Raw genomic sequence first — 20454 nt, 5'->3', positions numbered from 1 at the left:
AGGGAGCCGCGGGACACGCTCGCAGGTGTTTCTAGCTTACCTCAGCATCTGCAGTCGCAAGTATGTTTATGTGAGTTGTTGCTGTTTTCCCGTGGGTTTTCAGCACGCTGATATTTTTCATCACACTTACTCATTTGAGTGGCGTTTATATTTGCCATATCCTTTACAATTATTGTTTAACTATTGGCTGGTTATTTTCGAACAATTCCTATGAGGATGATTGCCTTTTAAGAAATAAGATCTAATTTTTCCTTGTCTCTTCAAATTGGCTGCTACTTTTGGCAAACTGTGCCCATTAATCAAAGCTATTTGATTAATTAGCCAAAAAGCTTTTTGATTAATCAATCAAAGGAGGAATGTTAACTACTAACCAACCCTCTTGCTGGGACATACCCCTATTTTTGTTAGTTTTTGTTTTTACAGCCTTTTGAGTTTTGCGTTATGTTTATGCTTTACATTAAGTTGAATGATATACATTCATCGAGGGAATTTTACAAAATTCTTTTAGATAATTGATCACACTATATAAGTTATGACACTAAGTATACAAGTCACTGGTATGAGATTTTGCAGCATTTTATTTGTAATATGAAGAATTATCAAACAAACATAAATAACATTTCCTCTTTTTCCCCAGTTTTACATTTTATTTCTTTAATTAATTTATTTATTTATTGGCAGCTGGCAGGTATGGGGATCCAAACTCTTGACCTTGGTGTTACACCACCACACTCTAACCAACTGAGCTAACTGGCCAGCCTTCCCAGTTTTGCATTTTAGAAGCTGGACCAGTTTCTTAGAAATTTGTTTCTAAGTTCAAGTCAACAATTCTGTTTTCTAAGCATTTGTTGAGCACTGCCTTCACATTCAGCACTGTGCCAGGTGCTGTGTATGACACAAAGGCCATGGGGGCACAGTCCCTGCCTGTTGCAGCCTGTGAGTGGGGAAGCGGAAGTGGATGTGGCAGCTCCTCTGCACAGCAAAGAGTGGGAAGTGTTCGAGTGGAAAGGTGAGGGAAGCACCAGGAGGCTGGGGTCCCATCCAGCTCGGAGGGTCAGGGCAGGCTTGCTAGGGTGGGGCCGAAGGCTGCATTTTTCACCAGCTCTCAGGTGGTAGCCATGCGGCCAGTCTGGGGACACACACTGAAGAGCATGCCAAAGTTCAGTGGTAGAGATGCAAAGGTGCAGCTATAGGGAAGCATTGTGTGTGTTTGGGGTATAACTGTGCCCTATTCAGTGTGTGCAAGAGGCACAATAGGAGAGCAAGGAAGGGAAGCCTTGGACACCAGCCCGGGGCGTGTATAAGGCAGCAGAGGGTAGCAGCCGGCGCAGGCTTTTTTTTTTTTTTTTTTTTTTTTTTTTTTTTTTTTTTTACAGCAGAGTCCACCTGACCACTGGGGGAGTGAAGCCGTGGGAGGGAGCAGAAAGAAGGGGGAGACAGGCTCTGGAGGTGGAACTCACAGGAGGAGTTGGTGGCCACTGGGTGGTTGAGAACGGCAGAGGAGGTACCAAAGCAGACATCCTGGTCTTCAGCCTGCTTGGAAAGAGAGTCAGAGATGGCCTTAACCAAGGGCTGATGGAGGGAGAAGTTGAGTTGGGTTGAGGCTCCAGCAGGCATTGACAGACTAGATCTGGAGCTGCAGAGAGAACATGGCCACAGGTACAGACTTCCCAGCACATACAGCAGGAACCAGGGTTTGGCTGAGAAGCTAACCCTTGCCTGAGAGAGAGAATATGATATTATGGAGCTTTGGGGGCAGGGCGAAGCTGCCAGGAAATAGCCAGTTATGATCTAGAAACTAGCAGCTGGTCCTTAAAAAGGATAGCTTTTAAAAAGTCAGGCTTTAATTATTCCAAACACAGTATGCTAGAAATAATAAACCACTTAAGCCATTCATTTCCTCTCCCATCTGCCTGCTTGTACGTCTTACAGGAATAACCCAAAGTAGTAGGTCCAAATACATAGTACACTTTACTTGGTAAAAGTAAAAATGCATGTGGACATTCAACTCATTTTAATTATAGATAATTCCTCCTACAGAGTGTAAAACCCTTACAAATGAGCCCTTGGGCACAGCGTGTGCAGTGGGACGTTTGTTGCATGGGATCCCTAACGGTTTACATCAGACTACATATTCCTTTTTTGGAAAGCAGTATTTTGGTTGTGTGCATTCATTTAAGTGCATTTGTGTTGATTCAAGTCAGTATGATGTTAGTTTCTCATTCTGAAATGTTGGTGTATTTCAAAAGCAATTACTTGTAAAAAATCTAACTCTGTATTCTGATTATTTCCTTTTCTGTTCTAGGGAACCAACAATCCTATATTTCTAAGCAGTATTGCCTTCTTTCAAGACTCTCTCATCAATCAGATGACACAAATCAAACTATCTGTGTATGATGTCAAAGATAGATCTCAGGGAACAGTTAAGTAATAAGTAGTTCATGGGATTTTCTTCCTTTTTTAAAAGTTATGTAATCATTTGAGAGGTAAGAGGTGAACCCAAGATTGAGTTTACTACTGCTTCACAAATTAACTCATGTCTAAACATACTTGTCTTTGGGAATTTTTTGCTGAACATTCCCAGTGGGCTCCTGAGGTGAGAGTGAGATGTGTCATGGGAACCAGCTGGCTGGACCCCCCTCCGCACCCCCAGCGATGGTAATTGGATCAGAGGCAGAGCCAGTGCACTGACACTGTGTGTGTTTCCTATCTTTTGCAGATGTATTTACTGGGCTCTGGAACATTCATTGTCAAAGATCTGCTCCAGGACAGGCATCATAGGTTGCATTTAACACTAAGGTTGGTATTTAATGTTATTCCTTTGAAAGGATCTGGAATTATGAGGTCCAGAGACAGGTGAGGAAAGGCCTCATTTCCTATACTGAGGGAGAACCCTGCCCCCTCCCAGAGGCCAGTATATCCGTTTCATCCAAGCAAAACGAATTACTCGGTCTATCAGAGGGGTATCAGAGAATGGAATTTTGCAGTGTCTGTAGGAAATATGACCACAGCAGTACTCAGACCTAAAGGAAAGCCTAGATACATTTCTAGTAATACTAAGTGTGTTTATCTGTTATCTGTCTTCTCCCCGATAGAATGTAATCTCCCAGACAACAGGAATTTTTATCTGCTTTCCTTCATTGCTGTATTGTAAGCATGTAGAGCAGTGCCTGTGCTCAATAAATATTTGTTGAGGGAATGAATGAATGAAAGGGAAACCCCTCTGTGTCCCTAGGTGGGGAGATGAAAGGTGTCAAGTTGTCAGTCCTTCCTAAATTCGTTTTAGGGGAAGTTCCCACCAAAACCCTGACATAGTATTCTTTTTTCAAAATAATATAAAAATTGGAAAAAATACCTTCTGGGAGAATAATCCCAAATAGCAAAGAAAATCTGATCAAAAAAAGTAGATTAATTCCTTACAATATTGACACATTCTGGACCTACTGTCATTAATGACAGGCTTGCAGGCATTGGCTGTTCAGTCAGAGGACAGGATGAGAGCCCTACAGCAGTCCTTAATGTGTGTGGAGAGCTTGATTCAGGAAAAAAGAAGAATTGTCGTAAAGTGAGAGGGATTTTGTGTGGGAAAGGGCTGCTTGAGAAAAATATTTAGGTACATCACATGCCAGAATTAATTCTAGCTGGACTAGAGTCAAATGTAAGAAATGGACATCATCCTTTTTAAAAGGAGCTAAAGATGATTATTGAGCATCGGGAAGGAATTTTCCAGGTATGAGAACAATGAGAGGTCACAAAGGAAATGGCCAGTAGATGTGACCACATAAAAATTAAGAGCCAGGCTAAATCAAACATCATAAGTAAAAAGCTGAGGCTCCAGCGTTTCCCAGGAGCTCCCCTGGCTGAATCAGATGGGCCCAGGCAGCCATCAGTCACCGGGGAGGGTCTCAGGGGGAAGATGACTGGGGCTGGAGTAGCACCAGCTGTATCATATCAGGACTCCAGGGCTTCGGGGACCCCTGGGTGGTCTCAGTTTATTTGGAGCCCAGGCCTCGGCCTTGGTTCTAATCAAAGCTTGAGGGCGGGGTGGGAAGGAGCAGAAGGGGATCCAGTACTGGACATAGGTGCCCTCCATTCCTGACCCTGAGATGTGTCCTCACCATTGGTGGCAGCTCAGAGCAGCATTGGCTCCTTGGGGAAGCCCCCTCCAACTTCAGGGCATGTCCACACTTCTCTGTGTTGCTTTGTCCCCTCTCAGACAGAGCCTTCCCCCGTGCCCCGTGGTTTCCTTGTCTGTGTCCCTGGAGGGAGCCTGTGCATGCAATGATGGCTGATTGATTGACCAGCTGGCTGGGCCTTGCTACTCCCATGACGCCTGATGGCCCAGGATGGCTGAGCTTTGTGTTTCAGCAGAGGAGAAGCACAGTCGCAATGCCGCTCATCCAAGTTGCTTGTTGCAGGTCTGCAGAGAGCGACCGCGTGGGTAACATCACCGTGATCGGCTGGCAGATGGAGGAGAAGTCAGACCAACGGCCCCCCGTGACCCGGTCCCTGGACACTGTCAATGGGAGGGTGAGTACGGCACCTGCCTCTGTCCACATGGACTTAGCCTCTGTGCTCAGCAGAGGGCAGGGCCTGCTGCTTGATGCTGCCCCCCGCAGGACGCTCGGTCCTCCCCACGCGTGTCTCCAAGTAGCGGAGGGCTGGGGAGGCCCTGGTGCCCTGGAGCTGTGTCTGCTCCAGGCGCCACACTGGCCATCTCTAAGGGAAGGAGTGAGCAGGCAGGCCCGCAGTGGGGAGGGAAGGGGGTGGCTGGGGGTGTGGAGCATGAGTGAATAGATAGTTGAGACCCTCTTTACGAGATTTCACGAGATTTGAGGATTTTACGGGACATCTGTTTTATTTCGTTAACATCTTCCTCTCCCAGACACACATGCCCCACCATTCCCTGGCGCACGCCGCCACCTTCTGAGCACCCTCTCTCCCTCCAGTATACACACTCCTGCACGCAGTCTCACACAGACACTCCTGCTCTTAAAAGAGAATCCCAATTCAAGAGCCCCAGCACCAGTAAGCAGTCATTGTTGTAAAGTACAGAGATATCAAGCCCAGAATGTTAACTCGGGAAATATTCCTTGGCATTATCTATTCCCTCCCTTTCATTTTACACATCAGAACACTCAAACCCAAGGGGAAGTGACATCGAAGACGTGCACAACGTCTAGAGTCGTGCACGTGTGGAGTACGTTCAGTGCACTGGGAGGTGAATTAATTTGTGGCTCGGGCAGCATGTTCATTGTAGAGATAATGGTGGATATTCGTTTTAAGAGTTCTCTTATGGTGTATTCAGGACACCCTTTCTGCTGAGTGCTCGGGAGTCATCTGAGTTCACAGTTTCCTTGTACTTTTCTGTACACCTTATCAGATGGTTCTGCCCGTTGATGAGAGTTTGACCGAGGCTTTGGGAATCCGATCCAAATACGCTTCATTGAGAAAAGACACTCTACTGAAATCGGGTGAGCAGCTTCTGCCGTTGGTGCTCTTGCCACTCTTGTGAGTGTCCACTGAGGCCCGTGGCTGTCCTTTGCTCCCTACCGCTGCGACTGTCACAGCCATGCGCTCCAGTTGTCACCTCTCTGCTGCTTATCAATGTGCCATTGTTTTTCCAGCTCAGAAACAGTGATGCTCCGAGGAAGGGGGTTCCTCCTCCGTTCCGCTCTTTCTAGGTTCACATTGGATCAGTGACTGACAGTCTCCCCACCCCCAGCCGCTTACACATTAGAGTTACATGTTCTGGGACAAGAAGATTGCATGTCACGTGGAGGACTTGAGGGTGTCAGCATCATCGAGGGCCTGGGTAGGAGGTCTGCCACCAGCTCACACAGCCTCCTTCTTCCCTGCCGTCCCACTTCAGTGTTTGGCGGTGCCATCTGCCGCATGTACCGGTTCCCAACCACCGATGGCAACCACCTGCGGATCCTGGAGCAGATGGCAGAGAGCGTGCTCTCCCTGCAAGTGCCACGACAGTTCGTGAAGCTCCTGCTGGAAGAAGACGCAGCCAGGTGAGGCCATGTGGAGGGGCTGACCACCCGTCACATCCCGGTCATGTGCCCCTTCCTTTCTGAGAGGCAGCAGGCAGAGCATCAGATGGGCTGGCCTGCAGACCCAGCCTTGCCATTGCCAGCTCGGTAGCCTTGGCTTGTCACAGGCTCCCTTTGCTTATCTGTCAGCAGATTCCTGGGCAAGTATTTCACGAGACAGCATGCTTGAAGCCCCAGCTGTGTGTCCCCCTCTCAGCACTCCTGCCCTTCCCACCCCTTCCTTTTCCCCTCTTGCTTCTTGTCCTTCAGAAAGGTAGAAATAGCTGGTCATTCTTTGGTCCTAGCTGTGCAGGTGAGCCATTTCCTGGGTTAGGGCCTCCAAGGTAAGGGCTCCAGAAGACTGTGACCATCAGGACACTTGGGTTCCCTAGGGCAAGAGTCTCAGCCCCTGTGCCTCTCTGAGCCCAGGGCATGTTTTATCAGTCTTAGGAGGGAGAAGCCGGAGAGTGGTTCACCCTGCAGATATGTCACCTGTCTGTCCAGACCGTCATTTCTACTCCTTGTCCTAAAATATGTTAATTATAAACACAATATGACAGAAGCATGAAAGAAAACAAGGAAACCAGAATCCTTCTGTTTTAATGCAGCTATTCTGTTCCCTTTTTTTATCTTAAAATATTCAAACATGGAAAAGAATAATTGGCAAGAATAATTCAGTGAGCACCCACATACATTTCACCTAAACTCACCAATTGTTAATATTTTGCTAATTACTTTATATCTGTTGCACATATTTTTAGTTATTTTAATTTTTAGAATTTTTCTTTCAGCTTTGTTCATATTTGTATATGTTTACATAGCTACAGTCTACTTTTCCATGTAACTTCAGTGTTTATGTTTTAGTTTTTAATTATGACGTGATTTTCCATTACGTGGTGTATTATAACTTTAAAAAGTTCATTCATATGACAGGTGTTTTAGTTCAGAGTTTGGTTGTTGTCCTGGTTGTTAGCAACAACCACATGCCAGGCTCTGTACTCCATGTGGGAGGCGTCTTTGTGGGCGTGACAGGTCGTGCCACACGGTCAGACGCCGGGGAGTGGGAGCCCCCACAGGAGCTCCACGTCTGTCTGCATGTGCCAGAAACTGAACGGGAGCTGTGAGAAGGAAGAGGTCGGTCAGGGCAGGGCTCTGGGCGATGGTGACATCACACAGACACCCAAGGCATAGGAAGCAGCCCCACTGAATGTAGGCACAAAGACACTCGGAAGAGAGGGGCCAGCAGCGGCCGGGGTGGACAGGCTGTGCTCAGGAGTGGCCTGAGACCAGTGGCGCACTGGCTGGTGGTGGACGAGCGCATGGGTTTCACCATGGCCCTGCTGCGCTGGCTGCCCTTTTATGTTAATTTTGCTATTTTAATAATAATAATAAGATGGCAAAACTTTTTTTACTTCAGACAATTTAGTAGATTCCTAAGAACTTTAATAAATTTAGTTTTTTTTTTTTTTCCTTAAAGGAAATCATGTGCATAGTATAAAAAGCCAAATGGTGCCAAAAGGTTTTTAACTAAAAACTCAACTCATGGGGCCCTCCCCTCTGATCTACTTCACAGAAACGACCCCTTTTAGTGGTTTTAATGATTATGGCTACGTGTCTGAATGTCTAAAATACTCTCTTCATTAGTCAGCTTCAGGGCTTAGCTACTGATTTCCTGGGGTGAGGAGTTTAGGCCTTTTATACATGCCCGGTCCGCATTTTCTTACCGGGGCTATCTTTTTTTTAAATCTGTCTCATGTTTTCACTATTCTGATTATGCAGCTATGATTCATTGCTGAGCTAGGAAGTTTCTATTTCAGTTCCTGTACAGTTTTTGTTTGTCTGGAGATAACCATTTCTCTTTCTTCTTCTTTTCCTTCCCCTCTTCTTTCTGCCCCCTCCTATCCCCGATTTCTCTGTCGAGCACACACATATAAGACGAGGCCAAGCCAGGCCCGATTCAACCAGTAATGACACAACAGGCCGCTTTTAGATTCAGTTAGTTTTTTACACATAGGCAGCAAAAGGAGGAATAGTGAAAGGTGCCAGCTCCCCCTGGTCCTTGTCCCATACCAAGAAGAATGACACAGACAAAGGGGGACAGTGACTGCAGCAGGAGCTGTGGGGGCCGGGTTGCCGAGGAGCAGGCTGTCTCACGTTCTACAGCTCTCTGCTGGGCTCTCACCTACTCAGAGACCGTGTCCTCACAGCCCCTGGGGGTGGCGGCCTCGGGGCAGCTACTCACGCACCTCCAGCCCTTCCTGTTCTGGGAGGACCACACGTCTTTCTGCCTGTGCCTGAGTGTGACCTGCAAGGTCACCCGAGCACCAGGGCAGAGTCACGCCCTGACAGCCTCTCTTCTCCCAGCCTCCACTGTGTTTCCCTCGAACATCTGACTGTGTGCTTCCCCAAGGTCACGGTGGTTTGCCTTTCCTGTAGCTGTGCGTCCTCCTGCCTCCTATTTGCTCTTCAGACAGACAGTGTAACTGTCATGCCAGGCTGTCCTGGGCATGGTGGTGCCTCTATGTGCGTTTTGTCCTCTGGTCAGGACTCCTGGGCCTCTCCAGGGAAGCAGCAGCCCCACGCCTGATGCACGTATGTCTTGCTTGCAGAGTGTGTGAGCTGGAGGAGTTGGGGGAGCTGTCCCCTTGCTGGGAGAGCCTCCGGCGCCAAATTGTCACCCAGTACCAGACCATTATCCTCACGTACCAGGAGAATCTGACCAACCTCCATCAGTACAAAGGTGGGTGTAGTCCCATCCTCTAGAGGCATGCGTGCTTTCTGCTTTCCCAGCGAGAGCTGGAACCCAAGGTTGCTAACACACTCTCACTGACAGACGCTTTAGTGAATTTTTAAAAATAGATTCTAATGTAGTGTGAATTCTTTCAAATACGGGTTTTTCAGATCTTAATTAAAAAGATAAATCTGTGAATTGCAGTGAAAAGTCCTTCTATGGTGTCATCTATCCAAACAACCGCTGTAGAAAGAAATTAAGGGGAGATGGAATCACAGGCTATTATTGGTCCATAGTATTTCTTCATCTTGGTCTAATGTCAGTGAGGTGACCAAAGGGACATAGGCCATTTGCTTTGAGACAAAGCCGTTTCTGGATTTCCCAGTTTAGGTATTCCGTGGAGCTCCCCACTGTAAGGCTCAAAACAGAAAGTGAGGTGGGGACACCTTGCCTTTTCTCCTTGAGAGGTGCCATTGATTTTCATAACACTCTCAGGGCAGGTTTAGAAAACAGTTTTTAACTCATTTCCCTTTTATTCTAAGTGGAATGAATTTTGTGGTTTTTCATTACTTTGTATATTACTTTAGCATTTTGAATTATTCTCTATTTTCAGATTCTTTCCTCTGTCCCTCCATATAATGGAATTTCAGGGTTTAAGGAAAATCACAAAGTCTTAATGTGGCTTTGACACAGAACATATGGGCTTTTCCATGACAAGGTGATGGTGGTGCCTGGCTTTGGTTTGGTGCGGAGAGCAAGTCTGAGTCACCACTAACAGAAGTGGCAGCCTTTGCCTGGAGGAACTGAGGGACCTAGTCACTCTGGATGCCTGTTACCCAGGACAGAGTGAAACCCACACAGCCTTGGGTTTTCTAGAGCAGAGCTCCTCAGAAGTCAGTGTGTATCCAGACCCCGAAGAATCTGGTTAAAATGTAGGACTGGGATTCTGCGTTGACCATAGGCTTGTGGGATGCCTGTGCTCTTGGTCTGTGGACCACCCTGTAACGGTCCGGTTCTAGAGAGCAATCTCCTGTGGCAAAATGCAGAACACACACCTGCTGGTCTGCAATTCGTATGCTGGCAATATAGATCGATTTATTTTTCACTAGATGGAATGTTTATTTCCTCGACCTTTCTGGTTGTCAGTTTAATTTGTAATTCCTTTGTTTTGTAGGCATGTGTTTCTTAGTTAGTTATGGATTCTGATTATAGAAAATAAGATTGTGGGTACTTGTCACTAATCCTCGTGAACCAGCCACATGTGTACAAGGGAATGTGTTTCAGTTTGTGCTCCAGAGGGCTGGAGTAGACACTGTATTGCATTTGTTTATCTCGACAGACCTGGGGTGATGAGCAGACCTTTATGGCCTTTCAGAACAGACATGTGTTTTTCTAGCCAAACTGGTTTCTTAAATCTTGGCTGATGGCGGTCTCTAGAATTGGAACAGACGGTGTCTGGCGTGGGCCCATTGCTTTTTATACTGGTGCTCACATCATGCTGCCCCAAATCACATTTCTGTGTCAGCTCTGTCAGTTGCAGGCTCAGTCGTGGCAGGCTCGGCGTGGTTACCACAGCCTTCTGAAGTGGTTCTCGCCGGCTCCATTCACCACTGAGCATCCAGAACTGCCTCCTGGCCAGCGAGCCGCCCTCCCTTCACCTTTCACCTGCCCAGCATCTGGAAATGAAATGAAGTATGCTCACGGGCAGCTCAGCACTTCCCAGGGCGCTGCCCACACACACCTGCTCACATGCAGCAGCATCCTTGGAATACCGTTTTTCTTCTTTCTATTCATGAATGTAAGATACATGTCGATGACCTTTGTTTTCTCATATTCCATTTCTTAGGTCCCTCATTTAAAGCAAGCAGCTTGAAAGCAGATGAAAAGTTAGAATTTGTTCCTACAAACTTGCACATACAAAGGATGAGAGTTCAAGACGATGAAGGATCAGGTACCTACTCTGCTGCCCCCCTTGTTGAGTCTCATTCCAGTTTTTTTCTCTCTGGGTACTTGGGTCCTGAGTGCCCCACCTCTACCCCAGCTTCCCTGTGTGCTCTGCTGCTGGGTGGCTTGGAGAACAGCCACCTCACAGGACCTGCAAAAGGTCTCTGCCAAAGAGCCCAAGCCCCTTCCTCTTGTCTCTCCACCTCCAGCTTCCCCTTGTGTTTCTGTAGCAGGGAGTAGCCCAGCAGCTCTCCTTCCCCAGGGGGAATGCAGCCCCATGGGGCTCTACCGTGGGACATGTGGAACCTCCTCCTTGCTGAGATGATGGTGCTGGCCTAGACGGCCCATGCTGTGGGAGTAAGGGAACCGGAGGTTGCTTGGAAACGGGCTGGAGGGGCAAGACCCAGACTTGTGTGCATATCCCTGTAGCCAGCTTGTCCACAGGCCTGAGCCAGAGTAATGGAGGAGAGCTTTCTGTCATTCAGATCAGAACTATGACATCGTCACTATTGGGGCACCAGCAGCACACTGCCAAGGTTTTAAGTCAGGAGGTCTCCGCAAAAAGCTGCACAAATTTGAAGAGACCAAGAAACAGTAAGTAGCCAGAGGAGGTTTGTGGTCGTTGTACAGCTGTCTGATGCTTCCCGGTTTAAATAAAATAAAAATATGAGCGCAAAAACATCCAACCATCTGATCTGCTTTCGCATGGTGGGAGGAGCTGCCTCACGGACCCTGTGCTGCTGTGTGTGTGTGTGACTGAGCTGGGTGGGTGAAGAGGGCACCTGATGAGTGATTCCATCCTTTGAAATGAACAGCACGTTGTGATCTGCCTTGGAGGTGGAGCTTCGGGTGGCCACCCTGTGCGGGCTCTCTCTCTGCTGGCTCAGCATCCTTTAGAGTCCCTGATCAATCACTTGAACACCACAGGCGTAGAGCCTGGAACACATTGTTTCCTTTCCTGAAGGACAGCAGTGGCAAACATTCCTAGTTTTTTGTTTTGTTTTTTATTTTTTGGCGGTTGGCCAGTACAGGGATGGAACCCTGGACCTTGGTGTTATGAGCACCACACTCTAACCAACTGAGCCAACTGCCAACATTCCTAGTTTTAGAAAGATCCAGGGGCTGCATGGAGCTTCCGTCCTGAGCAGAAAAGTGCCAGGTAGGCAGGGTGGGGAAGTGTGTTTCATCTGTGGACGTGGCAGAAGCAGTGTGTGCTGTGAACCTGGGGACGAGGAGCTGAGGTGGGGAGCTGGCCTCGCTGCCAGCCTGCTCGGGTCTGGGCCATGCACTGGTGACCAGAGATGCCGGCTGCCAGTCTAGGCCTCGTCCTGGGGAGCTCAAGACCTTGTCCAGGAGCAGATAAGTCAGCAAGCACCATGTGGGTGAACAGTGCCTGAAAAGGAGGCACGCAGAGGGGTGGGGGAGGGGCAGGGAGCGGGCATCACCCCATCTCGGGTGGTGGAGGGCTATAGTGCAGGCTGTCGTGTTAGACACACAGGAGACACTGGTGATCTTCCAGAATGTCACCTGTCAAGATTTAAATGGATCAAGGGGTGCGAGTGTAAGAAGTGGAAGGGATGAGTGTCGGTGATTCTGTGGGGTCTTTGAACAGGCCACAAGGTAGTAGGTAGAGGAGGAGGCACAAAAAGATCTCAGGTTTGGGGAGAATAATCATGACTTGAGTGTGTATTTAGGTTGATGGGAAGGATGAACATTGGTGGAGCAGGGTTCTGGAGAAGATGAGACAGCAGGACCAGGCAGTTCATGCTAGAAGGGACAAAAGAAGAGATGGGGTTGCAGAGAGATTTTCGAGGTGGGAAGGAACAAGCCTAGGTATGGATGGAACAGCCTCTACAGAATGTGGAGTTGAAAGGGTCACACTTACCAGTTGAGAATGGAGTAGTAGTTTGAGGGAAGGTGAAGCAAAGTCCCAGGCAGCACCAAGAGAATCTCAAAAGATGGTGAGGGGGTGGGGAGAGCTTTAGCACATGCCATGGAGCTCGAGGGCCATTGCCTGACTGTGCTGCTATGATTGGAGTCAGGGCACAGCTTGAGAAAACGACCATGGACTGGATCAGGGATGGGGTGAAAGGTCAGGTCAGTGGCTGGTCAGTGGCCAAGGGGGTCAGGGGCATGTCTCTGACCACTGGGGAGGCTGGTGGCTGAGCAGGGGCAGAATAGAGTGTGCTGTGAGCAGCAGGGGCAGAATAGAGTGTGCTGTGAGAAGTCGTCATTCATGTGCTCAGACCTGTGTGGAAGCCAGTTCCTTGAGATTTCAGACTCTGCAGAGGTGATCCTGCTCTGCTAATGTCCAAGTGGCTGTTGTTCATTCCTGGCTGGGGTCAGGAAGGGGAAGTTCAGCATTCTCTGGGAGCCCAAGACAGCCTGCTTGACCTTGATTCATCCCCCACAAGGGCGCTTCCTTTTGCAGACAAACTATGTAACCAGGCCTGCCTTAGGATTCAGTGACTCTAGTGTTCCTTTGGGAAATGCCACCACAGCTCTGCACAGCCAACCAGGAGCTGTGTGTCTGTCGCGGCATTGCGTGTTGCCCTGTGGAGAGTGTGAGTGTGCGATTTGGGATGCTGTGGACCCTGAAAGGCCAGTCAAGAGGGGGGGCCACCTGGTTGTCCCTGTCCCAGGAGGGCTTGGGTGTTGATACCTGATTACTCTGTGTTAACTTCAGAATTTATTTCCTGAAATTCCTCTCTAGCATTTAAAAAGTATATAGTGTAAATTGTTGTTTCAGTTTCTGCTAATGTCATAATACCACTTACAGATAGGGTTTTCATCTCTTCCTCTTCCCTTTAAATGCAGAGGTAATTGCCCCCCGGGGGATGTCTCCCTGGGGCTTGAGCACAGGCAGTGACCTTGCTGTAAGGTATAAGCTCCTTGGGTTCTAAGTTTAGGTGTCTCTATAGTCAACAAATAATTTTGAGTATTTTGACAAAAAATAACTTGACTTTTTAATTTTTTGTTTTACATTTGGTATGTGCTAACAAACTGCTAATATTTCATTTTGGTTCTTTTCTGTAGCAGTTTTGAGGAGTGTTGGTGAGTTTTCTGTCTGTGGAGAGAGTGTCTGTTTGGGTCTCGATCTCATGCAGAGAAAGCCTGTGCTGTCCCCCCAACCCCTACCTGTGCGGCGCCTCACCCCACCGGGCCGCCCTGGGCTCCTCGCTGTGCGCCCTGTAGACAGAGATCTCCCTTCCAACTGCAGTGTTCTTTGACAATGAATAGCCAATCTCCAGTCCACTGGTTTACCTTTAAAACCTGGCCTCAGTTTACTGCTGTGCTCACTCTGAGAAGGGACCCAGTTCTCCTTCTCCCAGGATGAAGAAGAGCCTGACCCGGCTAGTCACCTGGGTGCTGGGACCTCAGGTCCACCATTGATATGGTTGGGAACCCCTTTCTTTTTTTCTTTTCTTTGTACAAGAATCTTGAGGCTTTTCACTTTTACCTTCACCATCACCTCTAGTATGAGTGAAGCCAGCTTGCATTTTCATACTTATTAATTTATGCAGATTTTTAAAATGGTTTTACTAAGGTCAGTCTTACCCCTGGGGGCTAAAAACCAAGAACTAATATAACTGAGTGACTTTTCCACCAGGGAATTAGATGGCAGCCAGAGACCACCATGTCTGCTTCCTTGGGGTCCCCACCACTACACCAGGCCCCGAACAGGGGCTCTACAGCGGTGTTCATTAGGAGGCATCTGCAGCCCTTCAGGAAATGCTGCCACCTTAGAGCCACTGATTGAGAAGTCCCAGGGGCCGTGGCTGAGCCCTGCCTGAGGTGTCAGGACTCTGGTGGGGGCATCTGACAGCAGAAGTCCTGAGGACACCCCCCCACACCATGCAGAGGTCTCTTCTGCTTCCCCTAAGGAGGGCCCTTCCTAAGGGGGTACTTAGGCATAAAGGAGGGCGGACGGCATCTGGGGAGGGCTGTTGCTGCTCCTGTCTCTTTGAGGAGGAATCCCACAGCTACTTCCATGGAAGTAGCCCCTCAGGCTTCCCTCCCCTCCTTTTCTCTTACTGGGGCCTCATTGAAGGCCTGCCCTTTCCTGCAGCAGAATGAATATTTAGGGGTTGGGTTTAGGGGAATGGAGGAACGGACAGGGAGAGCCAAAGGCCTAGCTGCCCCCAAGGCCTGTCCCTTGGTAAATCCTAGCCGTGCATTTTTGGTTGAAGCTTATCTGGAAAATTCCTGGGGAACTAACCTTCCTCAGGTTCCCTCTTAACTGAGGAAACCTAGACTTTCCATAGCCCAGCCCGGGACTGGTGGTCCCCACCCCCAAGACATTACTGAGACAGGTGAGGGCTGGAGAGGAGAGGAAAAGTTATAAGCAGAGGGGCAGTGTTCCCACCTGGAGAACGTGAGGGACTAAATCCCAGCCAGAGATCACCCAGCCTCCTAGTCCTCCTGCCCTGTGTGGAAGCCAGCTCCTTGGGATTTCAGACTCTGCAGAGGTCATTCTGTTCTGCTCATTTCCAGAGTGGCTGTTGCTCATTCCTGGCTGGGACTAGAAGACTCCACTCTTAGGCTCCTGTGACATCTGCAGTCTAGCCCATGACCCCAGCTCTGAGTAGGTCTGGACCATACCTAGGACACTACCTCCTGGGGCTGCCCCAGGGGCTTGTCGGTGGGAGAGCTCAGAGCACAGAATAGTTAGGGGACAAGAGTCTCCCTCTCGAGTTAAGACTTCCTGGGAGTGTCTGTGTTGCAAGGCAGCAAAACGTCTGCACCCTCCCCACCTCTGTCATGTGGCCGCCCCGTTTTTAGAACTAATTGAACACACGAGCTTGTATGTTCCTGATTGTCCTTGAACAGCAGCTCTTTGAAATTTGCCTTTTCATACCCCTGCCATATACTTCCCATGCAGAAGTGCCAGGTACTGTTATTAGAACATGACCTGTAGGCACTCAGGCTGAGTGGAGGGCATCATTTTTCTTTCTGCCTTGGGGACGGGGGTGGGTATTTGTTGAAGTGTACACCATCACCTATACACGCAGAAGTGGGCCAACGCACGGCACCTATTACATACGTACTCTGAATATTGGGGGCCTGGGAAGATTGGGCTTTTAAGATTCTATTTTGAGATTGTATTTTTAAGACTAAATTATCTAAATGGCAGCTATTCATTTGGAAGAGTGATTGCAGTTTGGAACATGGCCCTGTGGAGTGACTTGTCCCACGTGGGCTTGATTGCAGTCTGCTGCATGGGCTTCTGGCAAATCCATCGTTTTCTGTTGTGGTGTGTGGGCTTGTGTGGTGGTGTTTCTTCGTGGGGTGCCTTGGTTTTGGGTTTCTGCATGTTTGCCCCATAGTCTGGCAAGGAAAGGGGCAGCGGCAGTTTCTGGATAAGCTGTCTTCGGGTTTCCCTGGGAGTCCAGTGGGAAGGTTCTCAGCCCTGGCTGAGGTGACCCTTTTCTCCAGGGGAGGTGTGGTAAGGGCTGTCCTCCACTTCTCTCTCTGCCCGTGAACTCAAAGGGCAGCCCTTTGAGGGGCCAGTCAGAGCCCCTCATTCATTCCGTGAGGGAAGGGACAGTCATTCTACACAGAGCTCACTGCTTCAAATTTTAGGACGAGACCTCTGCATTGGTGGCTTGTACTTCTTCCTGCTTTCCTTGACTGCTTCTTCACTCTGAAAAATAAATGTACAATATTGGATTGACTGGGATCTGAGCTGTGAGGCGTGCAGTTTATCATCACCGTCCAGTAGGATCAAACATACTGGATGGGCCCCTCGAAGCTGGGGGACGTGGAGTCAGTCCTTCAGAGGCTCCTGATTGTGTTGGGCAGTGGCTGGGCGGTAGCTGTGACATCAGATCCCTAGATACACATGCTGCTTGGCAGGGAGGAGGAGGGAAGCAGGAAGAAGCACGGTTGCAGAGCCCTTGAGGTCTCTGTGCTTGGCACGTTCTCCACCTCCTTTTTATCTGATGGAACAGTATTTTTCAAAGTGGGGAAGTCCTGGAGCCTGGGAAAGGGAAAGGGAGTCCAGTTGTCTGGGGACTTGCTGGAGTCACACATGTGAGAGAAAGAATAAGTGTGGGTGTTCACAGAAAGTTTGATGTCCTGATTGGCCAAATGAAAAACCAAATTTGGTTTGTATATTTGTTTCTGGCAAACTCCAATACCCACTGCAGTCTGTCCTTTCACTGTAATGATCTGACTCCTGATAAGTGGGCCTCATGTCTCTATTGCTTATAAGTTGACAGACGAGGTCTTTAGGTGAAAGATGATGAGCATTCAAGTATAATTATCGGGTATGATCAATATCTGTACACGCATGGACACACAGTAAAAATACACATACATACAAATACAGATAGAGGCTTGATTGTGTTTTACTATTTTGAGCTTCTACCATATAGAAGAAAAGATCTCCTAGATTTCCTGTTGCCCATCAGCAACTATGCTAACCTAGGAAAACACCCCTGAGTAGCAGAATGTTTGACTTTAGTGTTAGCTGGAGGCTGGGGTTGGGATGATGCTGCCGTTTTCGTCAGATTCAGGAGAACTCTTTGGAATCTGTTTTTATCCTTTTTAGTACATCATCTAGCTGTCAGTCCATAATCTACATACCACAGGACATCATCAGAGCCAAGGAGATCATCGCCCAGATCAACACCCTGAAAACCCAAGTTAGCTACTATGCTGAGCGGCTCTCAAGGGCAGCCAAGGACAGGTCCGCCACTGGCCTTGAGAGGACACTTGCCATCTTGGCAGACAAGGTAGGAGGGGCTTCCCTGCTTCATGTGGAGGGGGTTCAGTTGGGTTTCTGGAAGCTGCTGGATACCTCAGATGTGCCTGGATTTGTCCACAAAGAGAGTAACATTGGGGTGACATTGAAGGTCTGTCTTTAGGTTCATTTCCACAAAGGCCCAGGGAAGTCTGGTGATTTGCCCATGGTCATAATGGCAAGGACAGAGCCCAGGGCTCATGACTCAGGTGCTACTTCATGCAGATGTATTTTCCAGCAAGTCCATGGGGCTAGTTTTGTTGGGACTGATACGATTCCCCAACTTTCTTAGTAACGGCCTAAGCACATTTTTTGTGGGGAGGCCACATTTCTACTGTACTTGAATTTGAAAAAAGAAACTGAGCTATTATATAGACATAAGATAGGAACAGTATAATTTTATTGACATATATAGTCAGTAAACCAGCTTCTCATTAACCATAATTAAATCCTGATTTAAAAATATGTAAATATTGGTCTATACTGAGAGAGCAGATATGTCAGACTCTTGATGGGTGGCGTTTTTTCACATTGCTCAGTCTCTCTCTCAGCACACATACTATACACTCACACATACACACACTGTCACGCAGATTCTGATTACACCTCCCCACTCACGCTTGCTTTGCTGGGGTGAGCTGCTGTCGCTGATCAGAAGGTGTTATATCCTTCACGTGTGTTCACACAGCAAAAAGATTGAGAGCCAGGGATTAGATCCACTGGAAAATAAAGATGTAGTTGTCAGTAGTAAAATTATGGACCATAGAACCCCTGTTGCGTACAGAATTCTCCAAAACCAGAAGTGCTGTTTCAGGAGTCCAGCTGCCCAGAGCCAGGAATTAGGTGCTGAGATCCAAACAGATAAGGCTGTGGGGACTTAACCAGAGTAATGCCTGGCCCTGTGGACTTGCTCCCTGGATGTGGGGGGACAGCCCAGGAAGTTGGCCAAGGTTGGGATGCTGGGTTCTCCAGGCCCCTTCCCTAGCCATAGCAGGTCAAAGGCAGAAGGGGTCAAAGGTCAAAGAATGTCAGCGAAGATTTTTTTAGCCTTCTCTCATCTTCCTTGTGTTCTCCAGTCTGGGTGGGAAATTCTTGCGAAGATTCAGGCCACAAGGGTCCTGTGGCAGCCTCTGCACTCTGAGGTCCTGAGGGATGCAGGAGAGCTGGCCTCAGACACGTTCTCCTTTTCTATGAGAAGGCAGGTCTTGCAGCCTCGGCCTGGGGCTCAGCAACCCTGCTTTGTGTTTGCCTGCAGACCCGGCAGCTGGTCACAGTCTGCGACTGCAAGCTGCTGGCCAACTCCATCCACGGGCTGAATGCTGCACGGCCTGACTACATTGCCTCCAAGGCCTCCCCCACCTCAACTGAGGAGGAGCAGGTGATGCTTAGGAATGACCAGGACACCCTCATGGCCAGGTGGACAGGCAGAAACAGCCGATCTTCCCTGCAGGTGGACTGGCACGAGGAGGAGTGGGTGAGTCTGCTGCTCGTGGCCGGTCATCCTGCTGCTGAGCTTGGGCTGAAACCACAAAGCCCCTTGCCAGCCTTGTCACCTCCTAGGTGCCTGAAGGGTTGGCTCCTTTGTGAACAGGCTCCAGATTTACTTCACAGGTGTAGGGAGGGAGACTGTTTCCAGACCTTTGTGTGCATTCGGGGAGCAGGGCTGTGCTGGGGGCTGGGCCAGCCTCAGACCTGGTTGGAGCAAGGTGGGTTTTCTCCCCAAGCCCTTGCCCTGTGGGAGGTCTTGGCTCCTCTCCCTGCCTCTCTGTGGCCCCTGGCTGCTGGCAACCAGCCACGCTTCTCCTGCCTCCTCCCTCTCTGTGGCCCCTGGCTGCTGGCAACCAGCCACGCTTCTCCTGCCTCCTCGTTTGTTAGCCCTTCTAGGGCTGTTTGTATCTTTGGAGATGTGGAGCTCAGGTGCTGGGGCAGCTGGGGAGGATTTGGACATTGCTGCCCTGACAGTGCCTCACAGAGGAGCCCTGAGAGCAGGGTCTGTGTCACATCCTACGCCTTGATTTTTTTTTGTTTGTTTGTTTTTAAAAAATTTTTATTGAATCAAAATTGGTTATACTTATTTTTGGGGTTCAACACTGAGATATCTTGATCAAATCAATATTACTAGCATATATATTGTTACACACATCTTAATTATTGTTCATGCCCCTTGTCCAATCTCTCTTCCCCTCTCCCTGCCCCTCCCCCTCTAATTACCCTAGATTTCTTCTCTCCTTCTGAAAGAATAATGGTTACTCTGTTGATTTGTTGCCTAGATGATGTGTCCAATGCTGAGAGGCATGATCAGGTCCTCCAATATTATCATAGAGCAGATGCTTCTTCTGTCACTCTGAAATGGGCTTTGTGGAGAGAGACGTCTCTTCTTTTCTTTATCTCTGCTGGTGACTCTCCCTGTGTCAATGCACTCCAGTGGTTGGCGGACCATCGGCGTGGTGATTGTGGTGTTTAGCCACTTTTGCGGCAGCCATGGTTATTGTGGTGGCTGTGGTGGGCCACCCACATGGAGAAGATGTTTTTGGCATGTTCCTTGGTGGTGTCGGTGTGCCTGGCTGTGAGGAGTGTCGCAATCCATGCCTCACGTTCCCAGGGTGGATCCCGAGGTGCTGGCATGATGTGCCTGGTTTTGGGAGGGGGGATCCAATCCTCCTCTCCATGCCTTGGGTCCCAGGGCAGGCGCCGAGTGGTGACGCAGTGTATCTAGTTGTGGGAGGGGGGTCGGGCCCCCACTCCATATCTTGGGTCCTTGGGTGGGCCCCAAGGTGCTGGCCTGGTGTACCTGGTTGTAGGAGGGGGGTTTGATCCCCTTCTCCATGCCTCAGGTTCCCAGGTGGGTCCCAAGGCACTGGTGGTGTAAGTGGTTGTGGGCAGGGGTCCTGTCCCTGGCTTCATGCCTCACGTCCCCTGGTGGGCCCCAAGGTGCTGGTGGTGTGCCTGGGCCAGAACTAATTTTTTGTCCTTTGCTTACTTCTAACACAGGGGAA

The 20454-nt window shown here is 48.9% G+C and overlaps 1 protein-coding gene across 5 annotated transcripts in view; it reads left to right on the top strand.

Moving 5' to 3' along the window:
* Window positions 1-20454, top strand: part of INPP4A (inositol polyphosphate-4-phosphatase type I A) — a 152381-nt gene that overhangs the window by 98086 nt on the left and 33841 nt on the right. For all 5 annotated transcript variants that reach the window (XM_063078963.1, XM_063078962.1, XM_063078959.1 and 2 more), the window contains exons 6-15: window positions 2306-2422; window positions 2720-2799; window positions 4419-4530; window positions 5384-5474; window positions 5873-6020; window positions 8648-8778; window positions 10616-10720; window positions 11199-11307; window positions 17267-17450; window positions 18714-18932. In XM_063078963.1, the coding sequence (XP_062935033.1) occupies window positions 2306-2422; window positions 2720-2799; window positions 4419-4530; window positions 5384-5474; window positions 5873-6020; window positions 8648-8778; window positions 10616-10720; window positions 11199-11307; window positions 17267-17450; window positions 18714-18932 (1296 nt within the window). The remainder of the gene's footprint in view (window positions 1-2305; window positions 2423-2719; window positions 2800-4418; window positions 4531-5383; window positions 5475-5872; window positions 6021-8647; window positions 8779-10615; window positions 10721-11198; window positions 11308-17266; window positions 17451-18713; window positions 18933-20454) is intronic.

The sequence above is a fragment of the Cynocephalus volans genome, chromosome 14 (genome assembly GCF_027409185.1).
Source record: "Cynocephalus volans isolate mCynVol1 chromosome 14, mCynVol1.pri, whole genome shotgun sequence".
Lineage (NCBI taxonomy): Eukaryota > Metazoa > Chordata > Mammalia > Dermoptera > Cynocephalidae > Cynocephalus > Cynocephalus volans.
Note: the sequence above shows the minus strand (reverse complement) of the source record. Positions and strands in the feature narration are given on the sequence as shown.